General features: G+C 47.2%; 1 protein-coding gene across 2 annotated transcripts in view; it reads left to right on the top strand.

Moving 5' to 3' along the window:
* Positions 1–18088, top strand: part of LOC124000824 (serine/threonine-protein kinase N1-like) — a 57471-nt gene that overhangs the window by 25154 nt on the left and 14229 nt on the right. For both annotated transcript variants that reach the window (XM_046307458.1, XM_046307457.1), the window contains exons 6-20: positions 845–990; positions 1136–1349; positions 1705–1896; positions 2110–2219; positions 3909–4052; positions 10608–10680; positions 11346–11472; positions 11589–11676; positions 12417–12502; positions 13011–13083; positions 13182–13273; positions 13586–13762; positions 13958–14020; positions 14144–14220; positions 14482–14624. In XM_046307458.1, coding sequence (XP_046163414.1) covers positions 845–990; positions 1136–1349; positions 1705–1896; positions 2110–2219; positions 3909–4052; positions 10608–10680; positions 11346–11472; positions 11589–11676; positions 12417–12502; positions 13011–13083; positions 13182–13273; positions 13586–13762; positions 13958–14020; positions 14144–14220; positions 14482–14624 — 1805 coding nt within the window. The remainder of the gene's footprint in view (positions 1–844; positions 991–1135; positions 1350–1704; positions 1897–2109; positions 2220–3908; positions 4053–10607; positions 10681–11345; positions 11473–11588; positions 11677–12416; positions 12503–13010; positions 13084–13181; positions 13274–13585; positions 13763–13957; positions 14021–14143; positions 14221–14481; positions 14625–18088) is intronic.

Raw genomic sequence — 18088 nt, 5'->3', positions numbered from 1 at the left:
CGAACATCTCTGGAGCGACCTGAAAATAGCTATGCAGCGACGCTCCCCATTCAACCTGACAGAGCTTGAGAGGATCTGCAGAGAAGAATGGGAGAAACTTTCCAAATCCAGGTGTGCCAAGCTTGTACTGTCATACCTGTGAGCGTACCAAGTAATTAGGCGTCACTCTAAAGCGGGAAGGTGGAATAAACGAGTCAGGAGTAGGTTTTTCTGATTGAACACGGTTCTCTATTGAGGGTATTTTGTCAACAAAAACATTCTAACATAATCAATGAAAATTCTTCCAAGGAATAAAACACACATCTTCTTCTCCCGATGAAACAAGAACATAATAGGATAATCTTTAAACTACAACAAACATAAATCACGGGTTTGTCACCGTCTTCGTGGTTCTTTCAGCACAGCTTCTCTCTCTCGGTGGCCATCTTCCAGAGATAGTTTTCTCTCTTTTATAGGGGAAGGAGAGTATCTCATTAGTACCGTCAGCTGTGCTTAATTGACTCTGGTTACCTTGTCTCCCATGCTTTGTTGGGCTACTATCCATGAGCCCAGCCTGCCCTCTAGTGGTCCTTCCACATATCCAAGAAGACAAGAGTCTGTAATCACTGCCAAAGGTGCTTCAACAAAGTCCTGAGTTTGAATACTTACGTAAATGTCATGTTTAATTATTATATATATATATTTTTACATTTGCAAACATTTCTAAAAACCTGCTTTTGCTTTGTCATTATGGGGTATTGTGTGTAGATTGATGAGGGAAAAATGTATTTAAGAATAAGGCTGTAACAACAAAATGTGTAAAAAGCCACGGGGTCAGTAAATGTTTTTTTATCGCTCTCCCCAGGGAAGCCAGACACGTGTGGGGTGGAGCTGCGTGTGGAGGAGCTGTGGCATCATTACCGTGTGGAGCACGCCATGGCTGAGGGAGCCAAGAACATGCTGAGGCTGCTGGGAGTAGGGAAGGTCCAGGACAAGAAGGCCATGTCAGAGGTCAGAGTTCACACACAAGACTACTGTATGGATCTCACACATGAACGTACATTTAATGCACACACAAACACCATTTAGGGCACATTTAAATGCACACATACACACACACACAATTGTAAACCCCCTCTCTCCTCTCTCCCCCCAGGCCCAGTGTGGTCTGAGTGAGTCGTCCCAGCGCTGTGACCTGCTGAGAGGCTCTCTGGAGCAGCATCTGCTGGAGCTGACGGACGACCACCCGAAGGCCTGCCTCATCAAGGAAGAGCTGGTGCTGGCCTCCTCCTCAGCCTTCAGCTCCAGACACGGAACCCCCTATGTACACAACCAGTACAGCACCCTCTGCAAGCCCTCCCCACTCACTGGTACATACACTCATAGTCTATCACTGACTCTTACAGCCTCCCTATACCCTATCTCTGACTCTTACGGTCTCTCTATACCCTATCACTGACTCTTACAGTTTCTCTATACCCTATAACTGACACGTACAGCCTCTCTATAATGTATCACTGACTATTACAGCCTCTCTATAGTCTCTCACTACCTCTCTGTCTATACCTAACTGAAGGCTCTAATGCATCAGAAACTCATGGATTCAGTTGAATATCTCTCCCATATCCAGTGACTGAAGTTATAAACCTTTTGAACCAGGTATGATACTCTCACTTCTACTCAAACATCACATATCAACTCTCTCTCTCTCACTCTCTCTCCTAGGTACCCTGCAGGTGCGTCTGCTGGGCTGTGTGGGGGTGTTGGAGGTGGTCCCGGGGCGCAGTAGAGGAACCCCGGTGGTCTTGCCTTGCTACAGCCCAGGGGACGGACGCTCCTTCAAACTCAGTGGTCTCTACAGCCGCAGCACCAGCAGCATGAGCCTCAGGATCCCCGGCAAGACCGACGAACTCTCCTGTAAGTGTGTGTGTGTGTGTGTGTGTGTGTGTGTGTGTGTGTGTGTGTGTGTGTGTGTGTGTGTGTGTGTGTGTGTGTGTGTGTGTGTGTGTGTGTGTGTGTGTGTGTGTGTGTGTGTGTGTGTGTGTGTGTGTGTGTGTGTGTGTGTGTGTGTGTGTGTACATATCTGTCAATTTGTGTTGTGTAGTGAGTTTCTAAACATGTGTTGAACAGCGGAGGTGAGTGCGGTGTTGAAGCTGGAGAACACAGTGGTGGGACAGACGTGCTGGAAGACAGTGGGAGAGCAGGCCTGGGACCAGACCTTCACTGTAGAACTGGAGAGAGTAAGATATTACATTACATCACACAACACAGAGACAGAGAGAGAGATTCCCATGCCAATAAAGCTCCTTGCATTGAATTGGGAGAGAGAGAGGCACATGGAGAATTGAGAGAGAGAGAGGCACATGGAGAATTGAGAGAGAGAGAGGCACATGGAGAATTGAGAAAGAGAGAGAGGCACATGGAGAATTGAGAGAGAGAGTGCCCACAAAATGAAGTGGAAACTGAGCTGCACTTCCTAACCTCCTGCCCAATGTATGACCATATTAGAGAGACATATTTCCCTCAGATTACACAGATCCACAAAGAATTCGAAAACAAATCCAATTTTGAAAAACTCCCATATCTACTGGGTGAAATTCCACAGTGTGCCATCACAGCAGCAAGATTTGTGACCTGTTGCCACGAGAAAAGGGCAACCAGTGAAGAACAAACACCATTGTAAATACAACTCATATTTATGCTTATTTATTTTATATTGTGTCCTTTAACCATCTGTACATAGTTAAAACACTGTATATATATATATAATATGACATTTGTAATGTCTTTACTGTTTTGAAACTTCTGTATGTGTAATGTTTACTGTTAATGTTTGTTGTTTTTCACTTTATATATTCACTTTGTATGTTGTTTCCCATGCCAATAAAGCCATTGAATTGAATTTAATTGAGAGAGAGGCACATTGAGAATTGAGAGAGAGAGAGGCACATTGAGAATTGAGAGAGAGAGAGGCACATTGAGAATTGAGAGAGAGAGAGGCACATTGAGAATTGAGAGAGAGAGAGAGGCACATTGAGAATTGAGAGAGAGAGAGGCACATTGAGAATTGAGAGAGAGAGAGGCACATTGAGAATTGAGAGAGAGAGAGGCACATTGAGAATTGAGAGAGAGAGAGGCACATTGAGAATTGAGAGAGAGAGAGGCACATTGAGAATTGAGAGAGAGAGAGGCACATTGAGAATTGAGAGAGAGAGAGGCACATTGAGAATTGAGAGAGAGAGAGAGAGAGAGAGAGAGAGAGGCACATTGAGAATTGAGAGAGAGAGAGGCACATTGAGAATTGAGAGAGAGAGAGGCACATTGAGAATTGAGAGAGAGAGAGGCACATTGAGAATTGAGAGAGAGAGGCACATTGAGAATTGAGAGAGAGAGAGGCACATTGAGAATTGAGAGAGAGAGAGAGGCACATTGAGAATTGAGAGAGAGAGAGGCACATTGAGAATTGAGAGAGAGAGGCACATTGAGAATTGAGAGAGAGAGGCACATTGAGAATTGAGAGAGAGAGAGAGAGGCACATTGAGAATTGAGAGAGAGAGAGAGAGGCACATTGAGAATTGAGAGAGAGAGAGGCACATTGAGAATTGAGAGAGAGAGGCACATTGAGAATTGAGAGAGAGAGAGGCACATTGAGAATTGAGAGAGAGAGAGAGGCACATTGAGAATTGAGAGAGAGAGAGGCACATTGAGAATTGAGAGAGAGAGAGGCACATTGAGAATTGAGAGAGAGAGAGGCACATTGAGAATTGAGAGAGAGAGAGGCACATTGAGAATTGAGAGAGAGAGAGGCACATTGAGAATTGAGAGAGAGAGAGGCACATTGAGAATTGAGAGAGCGTGAAAAGGTAAAAAGAAGTGTATGTACACCTGTGGTTGAAACAGTATGTGGGTTGACCTGTGTTTCGGCCCAGTCCAGGGAGATGGAGATAGCAGTGTACTGGAGGGACTACCGCTCCCTGTGTGCTCTCAAGTACCTGAAGCTGGAGGACTTCCTGGACAACCAGAAACACAGAGTTCAACTGGAGCTGGAGCCTCAGGGCCTGCTGCTGGCTGAGGTACACACACCCCACCATGTATACACATACACACATACAGAGACATGCGAACATGCAAACACACGCACCAACATTACATTACATTTACATTTAAGTTATTTAGCAGACGCTCTTATCCAGAGCGACTTACAAATTGGTGCATTCACCTTATGACATCCAGTGGAACAGTCACTTTACAATAGTGCATCTAAAACTTAAGGGGGGGGGTGAGAGGGATTACTTATCCTATCCTAGGTATTCCTTAAAGAGGTGGGGTTTCAGGTGTCTCCGGAAGGTGGTGATTGACTCCGCTGTCCTGGCGTCGTGAGGGAGTTTGTTCCACCATTGGGGGGCCAGGGCAGCGAACAGTTTTGACTGGGCTGAGCGGGAGCTGTACTTCCTCAGTGGTAGGGAGGCGAGCAGGCCAGAGGTGGATGAACGCAGTGCCCTTGTTTGGGTGTAGGGCCTGATCAGAGCCTGGAGGTACTGAGGTGCCGTTCCCCTCACAGCTCCGTAGGCAAGCACCGTGGTCTTGTAGCGGATGCGAGCTTCAACTGGAAGCCAGTGGAGAGAACGGAGGAGCGGGGTGACGTGAGAGAACTTGGGAAGGTGAAACACCAGACGGGCTGCGGCGTTCTGGATGAGTTGAAGGGGTTTAATGGCACAGGCAGGGAGCCCAGCCAACAGCGAGTTGCAGTAATCCAGACGGGAGATGACAAGTGCCTGGATTAGGACCTGCGCCGCTTCCTGTGTGAGGCAGGGTCGTACTCTGCGGATGTTGTAGAGCATGAACCTACAGGAACGGGCCACCGCCTTGATGTTGGTTGAGAACGACAGGGTGTTGTCCAGGATCACGCCAAGGTTCTTGGCGCTCTGGGAGGAGGACACAATGGAGTTGTCAACCGTGATGGCGAGATCATGGAACGGGCAGTCCTTCCCCGGGAGGAAGAGCAGCTCCGTCTTGCCGAGGTTCAGCTTGAGGTGGTGATCCGTCATCCACACTGATATGTCTGCCAGACATGCAGAGATGCGATTCGCCACCTGGTCATCAGAAGGGGGAAAGGAGAAGATTAATTGTGTGTCGTCTGCATAGCAATGATAAGAGAGACCATGTGAGGTTATGACAGAGCCAAGTGACTTGGTGTATAGCGAGAATAGGAGAGGGCCAAGAACAGAGCCCTGGGGGACACCAGTGGTGAGAGCGCGTGGTGAGGAGACAGATTCTCGCCACGCCACCTGGTAGGAGCGACCTGTCAGGTAGGACGCAATCCAAGCGTGGGCCGCGCCGGAGATGCCCAACTCGGAGAGGGTGGAGAGGAGGATCTGATGGTTCACAGTATCGAAGGCAGCCGATAGATCTAGAAGGATGAGAGCAGAGGAGAGAGAGTTAGCTTTAGCAGTGCGGAGCGCCTCCGTGATACAGAGGAGAGCAGTCTCAGTTGAATGACTAGTCTTGAAACCTGACTGATTTGGATCAAGAAGGTCATTCAGAGAGAGATAGCGGGAGAGCTGGCCAAGGACGGCACGTTCAAGAGTTTTGGAGAGAAAAGAAAGAAGGGATACTGGTCTGTAATTGTTGACATCGGAGGGATCGAGTGTAGGTTTTTTCAGAAGGGGTGCAACTCTCGCTCTCTTGAAGACGGAAGGGACGTAGCCAGCAGTCAGGGATGAGTTGATGAGCGAGGTGAGGTAAGGGAGAAGGCCTCCGGAAATGGTCTGGAGAAGAGAGGAGGGGATAGGGTCAAGCGGGCAGGTTGTTGGGCGGCCGGCCGTCACAAGACGCAAGATTTCATCTGGAGAGAGAGGGGAGAAAGAGGTCAGAGCACAGGGTAGGGCAGTGTGAGCAGAACCAGCGGTGTCGTTTGACTTAGCAAACGAGGATCGGATGTCATCGACCTTCTTTTCAAAATGGTTGACGAAGTCATCTGCAGAGAGGGAGGAGGGGGGAGGGGGAGGAGGATTCAGGAGGGAGGAGAAGATGGCAAAGAGCTTCCTAGGGTTAGAGGCAGATGCTTGGAATTTAGCGTGGTAGAAAGTGGCTTTAGCAGCAGAGACAGAGGAGGAAAATGTAGAGAGGAGGGAGTGAAAGGATGCCAGGTCCGCAGGGAGGCGAGTTTTCCTCCATTTCCGCTCGGCTGCCCGGAGCCCTGTTCTGTGAGCTCGCAATGAGTCATCGAGCCACGGAGCGGGAGGGGAGGACCGAGCCGGCCTGGAGGATAGGGGACATAGAGAGTCAAGGGATGCAGAGAGGGAGGAGAGAGGAGGGTTGAGGAGGCAGAATCGGGAGATAGGTGGGAGAAGGTTTGAGCAGAGGGAAGAGATGATAGGATGGAAGAGGAGAGAGTAGCGGGGGAGAGAGAGCGAAGGTTGGGACGGCGCGATACCATCCGAGTAGGGGCAGTGTGGGAGGTGTTGGATGAGAGCGAGAGGGAAAAGGATACAAGGTAGTGGTCGGAGACTTGGAGGGGAGTTGCAATGAGGTTAGTGGAAGAACAGCATCTAGTAAAGATGAGGTCGAGCGTATTGCCTGCCTTGTGAGTAGGGGGGAAGGTGAGAGGGTGAGGTCAAAAGAGGAGAGGAGTGGAAAGAAGGAGGCAGAGAGGAAAGAGTCAAAGGTAGACGTGGGGAGGTTAAAGTCGCCCAGAACTGTGAGAGGTGAGCCGTCCTCAGGAAAGGAGCTTATCAAGGCATCAAGCTCATTGATGAACTCTCCGAGGGAACCTGGAGGGCGATAAATGATAAGGATGTTAAGCTTGAAAGGGCTAGTAACTGTGACAGCATGGAATTCAAAGGAGGCGATAGACAGATGGGTAAGGGGAGAAAGAGAGAATGACCACTTGGGAGAGATGAGGATCCCGGTGCCACCATCCCGCTGACCAGACGCTCTCGGGGTGTGCGAGAACACGTGGGCGGACGAAGAGAGAGCAGTAGGAGTAGCAGTGTTGTCTGTGGTGATCCATGTTTCCGTCAGTGCCAAGAAGTCGAGGGACTGGAGGGAGGCATAGGCTGAGATGAACTCTGCCTTGTTGACCGCAGATTGGCAGTTCCAGAGGCTACCGGAGACCTGGAACTCCACGTGGGTCGTGCGCGCTGGGACCACCAGAGTAGGGTGGCCGCGGCCGCGCGGTGTGGAGCGTTTGTATGGTCTGTGCAGAGAGGAGAGAACAGGGATAAACAGACACATAGTTGACAGGCTACAGAAGAGGCTACGCTAATGCAAAGGAGATTGGAATGACAAGTGGACTACACGTCTCGAATGTTCAGAAAGTTAAGCTACGTAGCAAGAATCTTATTGACTAAAATGATTAAAATGATACAGTGCTGCTGAAGTAGGCCAGTTGGCAGTGGGTGCGTTGTTGACACTACACTAATCAAGTCGTTCCGTTGAGTGTAATAGTTTCTGCAGTGTTGCTATTCGGGGGCTAGCTAGCAGTGTTGTTTACGTTACGTTGCGTTAAAAGAACGACAATAGCTGGCTAGCGAACCTAGAAAATCGCTCTAGACTACACAATTATCTTTGATACAAAGACGGCTATGTAGCTAGCTATGTAGCAAGCTACGATCAAACAAATCAAACCGTTGTACTGTAATGAAATGAAGCGAAAATGTGATACTACCTGTGAATGCGACCGGGTTGTTGAGTTCTATACAGAAGACGTTGGCTAGCGTTGGCTAGCTAGCAGAGTCACCTACGTTAAGGACGACAAATAGCTGGCTAGCTAACCTCGGTAAATTAAGATAATCACTCTAAGACTACACACTCTAAACCAACACATACATCCCTGCTCAATCCTGAACTATACAGTACCAGTCAAAAGTTTTGATACACCTACTCATTCAAGGGTTTTTCTTTATTTTTACTATTTTCTACATTGTAGAATAATAATGAATACATCAAATCTATGAAAAAACATATGGAATCATGTAGTAAGGGAAAAAAGGGTTAAACAAATAAAAATATATTTTAGATTTTAGTAACCACCCTTTGCCTTGATGACAGCTTTGCACACTCTTGGAATTCTCTCAACCAACTTCATGACGTAGTCACCTGGAATGCATTTTGTTAAAAGTTCATTTGTGGAATTTGTTTCCTTCTTAATGGGTTTGAGCCAATCAGTTGTGTTGTGTCAAGGTAGGGGTGGTATACAGAAGATAGCCCTATTTGGTAAAATACCCTGTCCATATTATGGCAAGAACAGCTCAAATAAGCAAAGAGAAACGACAGTCCATCCTAACTTTAAGACATGGTCAGTCAAGTTCAAGTAACAGAAACATCTGAACATCAACTGTTCAGAGGATACTGTGTGAATCAGGCCTTCATGGTCAAATTACTGCAAAGAAACAATTACTGAAGGACACCGATAAGAAGAAGAGACTTTACTTACTAAGAAACATGAGTAATGGACATTAGACCGGTGGACATTTGTCCTTTGGTCTGGAGTCCAAATTAGAGATTGTTGGTTCCAACCACCGTCTCTTTGTGAGACTCAGTGTGGGTGAACGGATTATCTCCTCATGTGTATTTCCCACCGTAAAGCATGGAGGAGGAGGTTTTATGGTGTGGGGGTGCTTTGCTGGTGACACACTCTGTGATTTATTTAGAATTCTAAACACACTTAACCAGCATGGCTACCACAGCATTCTGCAGCAATACGCCATCCCATATGGTTTGCACTTAGTGGGAATATAATTAGGACAATGAACCAACACATCTCCAGGCTGAGTAAAGGCTATTTTACCAAGAAGGAGAGTATTGGAGTGCTGCATCAGATGACCTGGCCTCCACAATCCCCCGACCTCAACCAAATTGAGATGGTTTGGAATGAGTTGGACCGCAGAGTGAAGAAAAGCAGCCAAGTGCTCAGCATATGTGGGAACTCCTTCAAGACTGTTGGAAAAGCATTCCAGGTGAATCTGGTTGAGAGAATGCCAATAGTGTGCAAAGCTGTCCTCAAGGCAAAGGGTGGCTACTTTGAAGAATCTCAAATATAAAATATATTTTTATTTGTTTAACACGTTTTTGGTTACTACATGATTCCATATGTGTTATTTCATAGTTTTGATGTCTTCACTATTATTCTACAATGTAGAAAATGGTTTTAAAAATATATATATATATATATATATATATATATAAGAAAAACCCTTGAATGAGTAGGTTTGTCCAAACTTTTGACTGGTACTGTATGTGTCAGTGCCAATCAGTGCTATTTAAGATGAGGGAGGACGCACATTTTGTTTTATGAGCATGGCCTTATTTCTATTACAGCATATTGGATGACAGTCATTCATATTCCATTCCCCCAGCTTAATGTAACATCGATGGGTTTCGGCTACTACATGATTCTCAAATTTTCCTTATACCCATCATAAGGTTTCTACAACCTAGCCTATAAATGAAAGTTTACAATGTAGGTGAGTAATCAAGGTGACAGACAGTGACACATTCAATACTGCCTTGCACACACTTTCCAGCATCTAGCTGATCTAGGGTGTAATCATTAGTCCAACAGTTGCAAACGAGTTTCTATTGGACAAATTAAAATATGTTTATCCCCATTTCGTTCCATTTGCTTCCATTTAAGAATGCTTTTCAACTGAATCGGCGGAATGAATGCACCCCTGATCACCTGCAAACACAGGTCACTTTCATAGCAGCCACGTGCTCTCCTCCTCTCACCCTTTCCCTTCACTTGTGGACTTCAGTGCACCACAAATACATCAGCTGTCTGTGACCAGGCGAAAAAATCTTTCAAACCTTCATATCATAACCACTACACACAGCCTACATCATTGTCACCATTATTAGCTAACGTCATAGTCAACATAGCTACTAAAACTAACGCATTAGTAAACCCATTACAATCATGCAGTACAGTGTAGTCAGGTGGCAGTAAATGAATAAAACAAAAAGCTTACCTTGACTTGGAAGAGTTCCAATGTTGGATTGCCATAGCCAGCTAGCGAACATGGCATCCCTCTCTGTTTGAGCCGGGTGTTTAAGTAGGCTAAACTAGCTAGCTGTGTTCGCTAGCTAAGTAAGTGAAAGTGAAAAAAATATGAAATATCTCTTTCTTGCTTCTTCGTTTTTTACTAAATCTATTTGTTAAATTATTTTCCCTCTTTGAGTCAACTACTCATTACATTTGTTTTAAGCACTGCAGTGCTAGCTAGCTGTAGTTTATGCTTTACTAGATTATTTATCTTGCAGTTCATGCTGCAAGAGCTCTGATAGGTGGAGGACGCCCTCCGGATGTTGTCATAATTACTGTGTAAGTCTATGGAAAAGGGTGAGGACCGTGAGCCTCCTAGGTTTTGTATTGAAGTCAATGTACCCAGAGGGTGGAAACTACCGGCTAGACTATGCTACCCTACAGAGTGCTGTTGAAGCTACTGTAGACCATTGCAAAGCTGTGTGTTTTAATCAATTATGTGGTTACGTGAATATATTTAGTATAGTTTTCTCTAAAAAGGAAAACTTTTTTAGTTGTTTCACTATTTTTATGAAATTCACTGAGGATGATGGTCCTCCCCTTTCTCCTCTGATGAGTCTCCACTGATATGTGTGTATTTCAGGTAATGTTCTTCAACCCAGTCATAGTGAGAGGCCGAAGACTGCAGAGACAAAAGGTTTTCTCCAAACAGCATGGTAAGATAAGTTTGTGTGTGTTGTGTTAGTATGTGTAAACTCTTAGATAAAGCCCCATCTTGTTCTTTATGTTGTCAGCAGCTGCCAAGCCTGGCTCCATGTATCCCAGCATCCCTATAGGGCTCACACCTGCATCACTGACGCCCCACTGCTTCCCCACTGAGTAGCATGGAGTTTCCCCCTAGACACTGATCTACAGTCAGTTTAGTGGTTCACCCCTAACATTGGGATTGGGGGAGGTCCTAGATATGTGACTACATGCAACCTCCACCCAGAACCCACTTTGTATCCCTCTGTGCTCTGTATTGCCATCTAGTGTTGGAATTAGCAGTGCTGTGGATTCATCTGATGGTTTTAGGTGGTTTAATGCTTTGGAGTATGACAACTTGAGTGTGTCAGGGTTGAAACTTCTTCAGTGCAATCTGGGCAGTCCTAGTGGATTGAGTAAACCAAGTTAAAAGTTTCTGGGTGAACAGGATAGATTGCATTTCAGGGGGATTTGTCTTTATCAGTATATCTTAATGCTGTGTGTGTGTGTGTGTGTGTGTGTGTGTGTGTGTGTGTGTGTGTGTGTGTGTGTGTGTGTGTGTGTGTGTGTGTGTGTGTGTGTGTGTGTGTGTGTGTGTGTGTGTGTGTGTGTGTGTGTGTGTGTGTGTGTGTTGCAGGTAAATCGTTCCTGCGTGCTCATCAGATGAATGTTGACATCGCCACCTGGGTCCGCCTACTGAGGAACGCCATCCCTACTGGAAATAACGTTCCCAGCTACACCCCACACTCACACTCACATTCTGGGTACTGTACACACACACAGATAGCCTTTCTCATACCTCTTTAATGCTTCAGACAGCAAGCACAACATATACTGTGCATGGGGAGACTGTTGACTGGTGTTTCTGTGTGTGTCGTAGGGAGATCTCAGTGGAGAAGCTGACTCTGGAGAGCGACTCTCCTCCGAGACCTGAGATCAGGAGAGACGTTGTTGACACACCCCACCTGGTGAGAAGAAGAGAAGGAAGGGATGAACAGAGGGATGAGGGAGGGATGGGAGGATGAGGGAGGGGGGGTGAGAGGATGGGAGGATAGAGGGGGGGTGCGGTGATGGAGTGATAATCATCTGATAGCCATCTCTGTAGTATCACATTCCCTTTGGCCATTCCCTCCAGAAAGCCTTTGATTAAAAAACAGTGGTTCAGTCATATTGGACTATTAGACTAGGATGAATCTGGAGCGAGACAGAGCAGGGCCTTGGAGGAAGGAGAGGAGAGAGGTAACAATAAGAGGGGAAAGGGAGAAATCCACACTAATTAGACCAAATTGGATCGAATGAGCTTTAATTAGATCAAAGCCCAATCTGTGTTAGATTCCAAGTGTGTAAAACATGATTGGCACGAGATGACAGAGAGAGAGGGACAGAGGGAGTGATGGAGGGAGAGAGATGCGGAGGAAGGGAGGGCCTTGGTAACAGATGGTGTGGTCAGTGGGGCTGGGGGATTAGTTACTCTAGTGTTTTTCGAGAACTAATTAACAGTAACGAGGAAGAGAGGAGAGGAGAGGGGATTGAGCAGCCAGCCAGCCAGCAGGGAACTGGCTACTAATAATGATGAGTGACAAAATTACTGTTGCCCTGTCCGTCTGTTTTTCCTTCTCCCTCTCTCACCTTCTCCCTCATTCTCTCTATCTATCCCTCTCCCCTCTTTATATGTTTCTCTCCATCTCTCTTTTTCTCTCACTCTCAGGAACAGCCTGTGATTGAGCCCTTGTCCCCTCCGGACCTCGCCCAAGGGCGGCCAACCAGAACCCTATCCACGAGTTCCTTGCGCAGGTACAGCAACATGCAGAGTTGGCACAGTGTGTCCTCACACTCACACCTGAGTACATCCTCTCACAATATGGCCCCTACAGTATGATGCTGGAGAAACACGCCCACTCACAATATGGCCCCTACAGTATGATGCTGGAGAAACACGCCCACTCACAATATGGCCCCTACTGTATGATGCTGGAGAAACACACCCACTCACAATATGGCCCCTACAGTATGATGCTGGAGAAACACGCCCACTCACAATATGGCCCCTACAGTATGATGCTGGAGAAACACGCCCACTCACAATATGGCCACATGACCTGACCTCCTCCACAACACGTTACTGTAGCCACAGAGACATATATCACAGCAACATGCTCTCTATAGAAGTGCTAGGTAGGCACAAATCACCAGATAATACTGCATCCTGGTTCTTCAGCTAGCAGATGACCCTCAAGATGGTAAAGTAAAGGCTATTTCAGTGATTGTGATCATTATTATTTTATTTGTGTCCTGGTATTAGACAGAGCAAAGGCCCTCTGTGTCTGCAGGACTTCAAGCTGATCGCTGTGCTGGGCAGGGGACACTTTGGCAAAGTATGTGTCCTCACATTTGAAATATCCTCCCTTTGTTTGGAAGTTCTCCATCCAGAGGATTCAGGTCGAGATCCACATTAACCGCTGGTGTTTTCCAGGTGTTGTTGTCGGAGTACAAGAGGACAGGCAGTGTGTACGCTATCAAAGCTCTGAAGAAGGGAGACATTGTGGCGCGGGACGAAGTGGACAGGTATGGATCAACACTAGAATGCAACACAGGCCAAGACAGAATCAAGGCAGAATATCATGCCTTTCTCTGACAATATATGACCTCCATCATGGTGAAATTTCTATGACTAGATTGTCTAGTTTTATATACAGTGTGCCACAATATTATTGTCAACACAAAACTGATCAGCAACAAACCATGGCAAACATATACACTGTACAAGTTAACTGTGTGTTTACATACTGTACTTGACATTAGACAGTTGTCTCTCTTCCCTGTTGTCTTTTATCATTCTCGCCTCTCTCCTTCTCCCTCTCCTCTCTCCCTCCTCAGTTTGATGTGTGAGAAGCGTATTTTTGAGACGGTGAACAGCTCCCACCATCCCTTCCTGGTCAACCTGTTTGCATGTTTCCAGACCCCAGAACATGTGTGCTTCGTCATGGAGTACACGGCTGGGGGTGACCTCATGATGCACATCCATGCAGACGTCTTTACAGAGCCCCGAGCCGTGTGGGTACCGTTGTGTATTTCTGTGTTTTCTGTGTTCTACTGAATGTGTAACGGAACATGGGGGAGGAACAGGCATGCTTTGAGATATGTATATTTGTGTTCATATGGTTGTGTACTGTATGCGTACTCATATCCATCCACGGTCTGCTGTTACTGTCGTCTGTCTGTCTGTCCGTCCGTCCGTCCGTCCTGCAGGTTCTACGCAGCCTGTGTGGTTTTGGGCCTGGAGTTTCTTCATGACCATAAGATTGTGTACCGGTGAGTACTCTGGGTAGACATGAAACACAGAACACATGAAAGACAGACACCCTCTCATCCTCCTACCCCTTCATACTCAGAGTACTCATCAATTTTGACTTAATCTTCATCCCTCCTCCTCAGGGACCTTAAACTCGATAACTTGTTGCTGGATACACAGGGCTACGTGAAGATCGCAGACTTCGGGCTCTGCAAAGAGGGTATGTTCTCTATAACTTATTCAGCATGTCTCATGTCTCTGTAAGGATGCAAGGTCATAGCAGTTGTAGTTTGGAGTACTTTTGAGTCTTATTATTGAAGCCTCTTTTTGCTAATGTGCTCATGTTTTTATATATTTGTGACTCAGTTTGTGTCTCTCTCGCTCTCCTTCCTCTCTCTGTTTTTCTCTCACAACAACCTCTCTCTCACTGCTTCTCTTTTCTTCCCTTCATCTCATTCCTGATCTCTCTCTACTTCCCCAGGTATGGGCTATGGGGACAGGACCAGTACGTTCTGTGGTACTCCTGAGTTCCTGGCTCCAGAGGTTCTGACAGACACCTCCTACACCAGGGCAGTGGACTGGTGGGGCCTGGGAGTACTGGTGTATGAGATGCTGGTGGGAGAGGTAAGAGACTTGACTCTAAAAACCTCTTCAGAGAATTATATAAATATGACTCCATACATATCTAGTCTTATTATTTAGACATGCTCTGGAACTTTGGAGACTACTAAAGTATTTTTTAAACCTCCCGCTTTGGGTTGGATGTGTCAATGTGCCATAATAGTTCATACATGCATAGTTCATTAGGATAATTACTGTCTTACCTCAGTTAGCCACGAAATCCCTAGTTCTGGAAGCTGTGCTGCACCATTTTCCCCTCACGTGGTCCAACCCCCTAGCAATTCGAGTTCAACCAATGAGCTTCAGCCCCTCGCCATATGAGTGACAGCTAGCAAGATGCACCCACAGCAGAGCGAGAGAGAAGCAATTTCAAGGGACCACTTTCAGAGCTACTGGCTAAAAAGTATACAAAAATACCGGAGAATCCCTTTAATGAGTTAAGCCCTTACCTTTAAAGTAATATATATACTTCAAGCCAGTAATATATACTTTAAGCCTTTATGGTAATACAGCACTTTAGTCTATATTACATAAAGTGATGTGTGTTTGAGCCATATGTTACATAAACTAATATAGTGTAACGACTCACTAGGCATGGTGGGGGGATGGATAGACTGTCATGCGGGTGAAAGAGGACCCAAAAGCGACTTAACAGAAACAGAGTTTATTCAAGTCCAAACAGGGAATAACAGAAATCCTCTAGTCTGTAGAGGGGAATAACAGGAGAAGCGGCCACAGACTGCAGGTCGCTTCGGGTAGGCGCAGGCCGTAGTTGACAGAGACACCTGCTCACACGCAGCATCTGATGAAGGCAAAAAGCACGACAGGACAGGGCGATACACAATCACAGCAAAAACACGACAGGACAGGGCGAAACGCAATCACAGCATGGTGAATACTAAACAAGGAACCGACGGGACAGGAACGGAACACAAAGGAATAAATAGGGACTCTAATCAGGGGAAAGGATCGGGAACAGGTGTGGGAAGACTAAATGATGATTAGGGGAATAGGAACAGCTGGGAGCAGGAACGGAACGATAGAGAGAAGAGAGAGCGAGAGAGTGAGAGAGGGAGGGGGAGAGAGGGGGATAGAAAGAGGGAAAGAACCAAATAAGACCAGCAGAGGGAAACGAATAGAATGGGGAGCACAGGGACAAGACATGATAATAAATGACAAACATGACAGTACCCCCCCACTCACCGAGCGCCTCCTGGCGCACTCGAGGAGGAATCCTGGCGGCAACGGAGGAAATCATCGATGAGTGAACGGTCCAGCACGTCCCGAGACGGAACCCAACTCCTCTCCTCAGGACCGTAACCCTCCCAATCCACTAAGTATTGGTGACCCCGTCCCCGAGAACGCATGTCCATGATCTTATGTACCTTGTAAATAGGTGCGCTCTCGACAAGGACGGGAGGGGGGAGGGAAGACGAACGGGGGTGCGAAGAAAGGGCTTAACACAGGAGACATGGAAGACAGGATGGACGCGACGAAGATGTCGCGGAAGAAGCAGTCGCACAGCGACAGGATTGACGACCTGGGAGACACGGAACGGACCAATGAACCGCGGAGTCAACTTACGAGAAGCTGTCGTAAGAGGAAGGTTGCGAGTGGAAAGCCACACTCTCTGGCCGCAACAATACCTTGGACTCTTAATCCTGCGTTTATTGGCGGCTCTCACAGTCTTCCCCGCAGACAAAGGCAGACCGGTAATGAAGCCTAAGGCGATGTGAGACCATGGTCGAGAAGGAATGGGGAGCGGTCTGAGACGACCGGCAGGAGGAGAGTTACCCGACTTAGTCTGCGCGCAGTCCGAACAAGCAGCCACGAAACGGCGCGTGTCACGCTCCTGAGTCGGCCACCAAAAGCGCTGGCGAATAGACGCAAGAGTGCCTCGAACACCGGGATGACCAGCTAACTTGGCAGAGTGAGCCCACTGAAGAACAGCCAGACGAGTGGAAACAGGAACGAAAAGGAGGTTACTAGGACAAGCGCGCGGCGACGCAGTGTGCGTGAGTGCTTGCTTAACCTGTCTTTCAATTCCCCAGACTGTTAACCCGACAACACGCCCATAAGGAAGAATCCCTCGGGATCAGTAGAAGCCACAGAAGAACTAAACAGACGGGATAAGGCATCAGGCTTGGTGTTCTTGCTACCCGGACGGTAAGAAATCACAAACTCGAAACGAGCGAAAAACAACGCCCAACGAGCTTGACGGGCATTAAGTCGTTTGGCAGAACGGATGTACTCAAGGTTCTTATGGTCTGTCCAAACGACAAAAGGAACGGTCGCCCCCTCCAACCACTGTCGCCATTCGCCTAGGGCTAAGCGGATGGCGAGCAGTTCACGGTTACCCACATCATAGTTGCGCTCAGATGGCGACAGGCGATGAGAAAAATAAGCGCAAGGATGAACCTTATCGTCAGACTGGAAGCGCTGGGATAGAATGGCTCCCACGCCTACCTCTGAAGCGTCAACCTCGACAATGAATTGTCTAGTGACGTCAGGAGTAACGAGGATAGGAGCGGACGTAAAACGTTCTTTTAGAAGATCAAAAGCTCCCTGGGCGGAACCGGACCACTTAAAACACGTCTTGACAGAAGTAAGAGCTGTGAGAGGAGCAGCAACTTGACCGAAATTACGAATGAAACGCCGATAGAAATTAGCGAAACCTAAAAAGCGCTGCAACTCGACACGTGACCTTGGAACGGGCCAATCACTGACAGCTTGGACCTTAGCGGAATCCATCTGAATGCCTTCAGCGGAAATAACGGAACCGAGAAAAGTAACGGAGGAGACATGAAAAGAGCACTTCTCAGCCTTTACGTAGAGACAATTCTCTAAAAGGCGCTGTAGAACACGTCGAACGTGCTGAACATGAATCTCGAGTGACGGAGAAAAAATCAGGATATCGTCAAGATAGACAAAAACAAAGATGTTCAGCATGTCTCTCAGAACATCATTAACTAATGCCTGAAAAACAGCTGGCGCATTGGCGAGACCGAACGGCAGAACCCGGTACTCAAAATGCCCTAACGGAGTGTTAAACGCCGTTTTCCACTCGTCCCCCCTCTCTGATGCGCACGAGATGGTAAGCGTTACGAAGGTCCAACTTAGTAAAGCACCTGGCTCCCTGCAGAATCTCGAAGGCTGATGACATAAGGGGAAGCGGATAACGATTCTTAACCGTTATGTCATTCAGCCCTCGATAATCCACGCAGGGCGCAGAGTACCGTCCTTCTTCTTAACAAAAAGAACCCCGCCCCGGCCGGAGAAGAAGAAGGCACTATGGTACCGGCGTCAAGAGACACAGACAAATAATCCTCGAGAGCCTTACGTTCGGGAGCCGACAGAGAGTATAGTCTACCTCGAGGAGGAGTGGTCCCCGGAAGGAGATCAATACTACAATCATACGACCGGTGAGGAGGAAGGGAGTTGGCTCGGGACCGACTGAAGACCGTGCG

The sequence above is a fragment of the Oncorhynchus gorbuscha genome, linkage group LG16, assembly GCF_021184085.1.
Source record: "Oncorhynchus gorbuscha isolate QuinsamMale2020 ecotype Even-year linkage group LG16, OgorEven_v1.0, whole genome shotgun sequence".
In the NCBI taxonomy this organism is placed as follows: domain Eukaryota; kingdom Metazoa; phylum Chordata; class Actinopteri; order Salmoniformes; family Salmonidae; genus Oncorhynchus; species Oncorhynchus gorbuscha.
The sequence above is the reverse complement of the archived record's forward strand: the minus strand, read 5'-3'. Positions and strand labels throughout refer to the sequence as shown.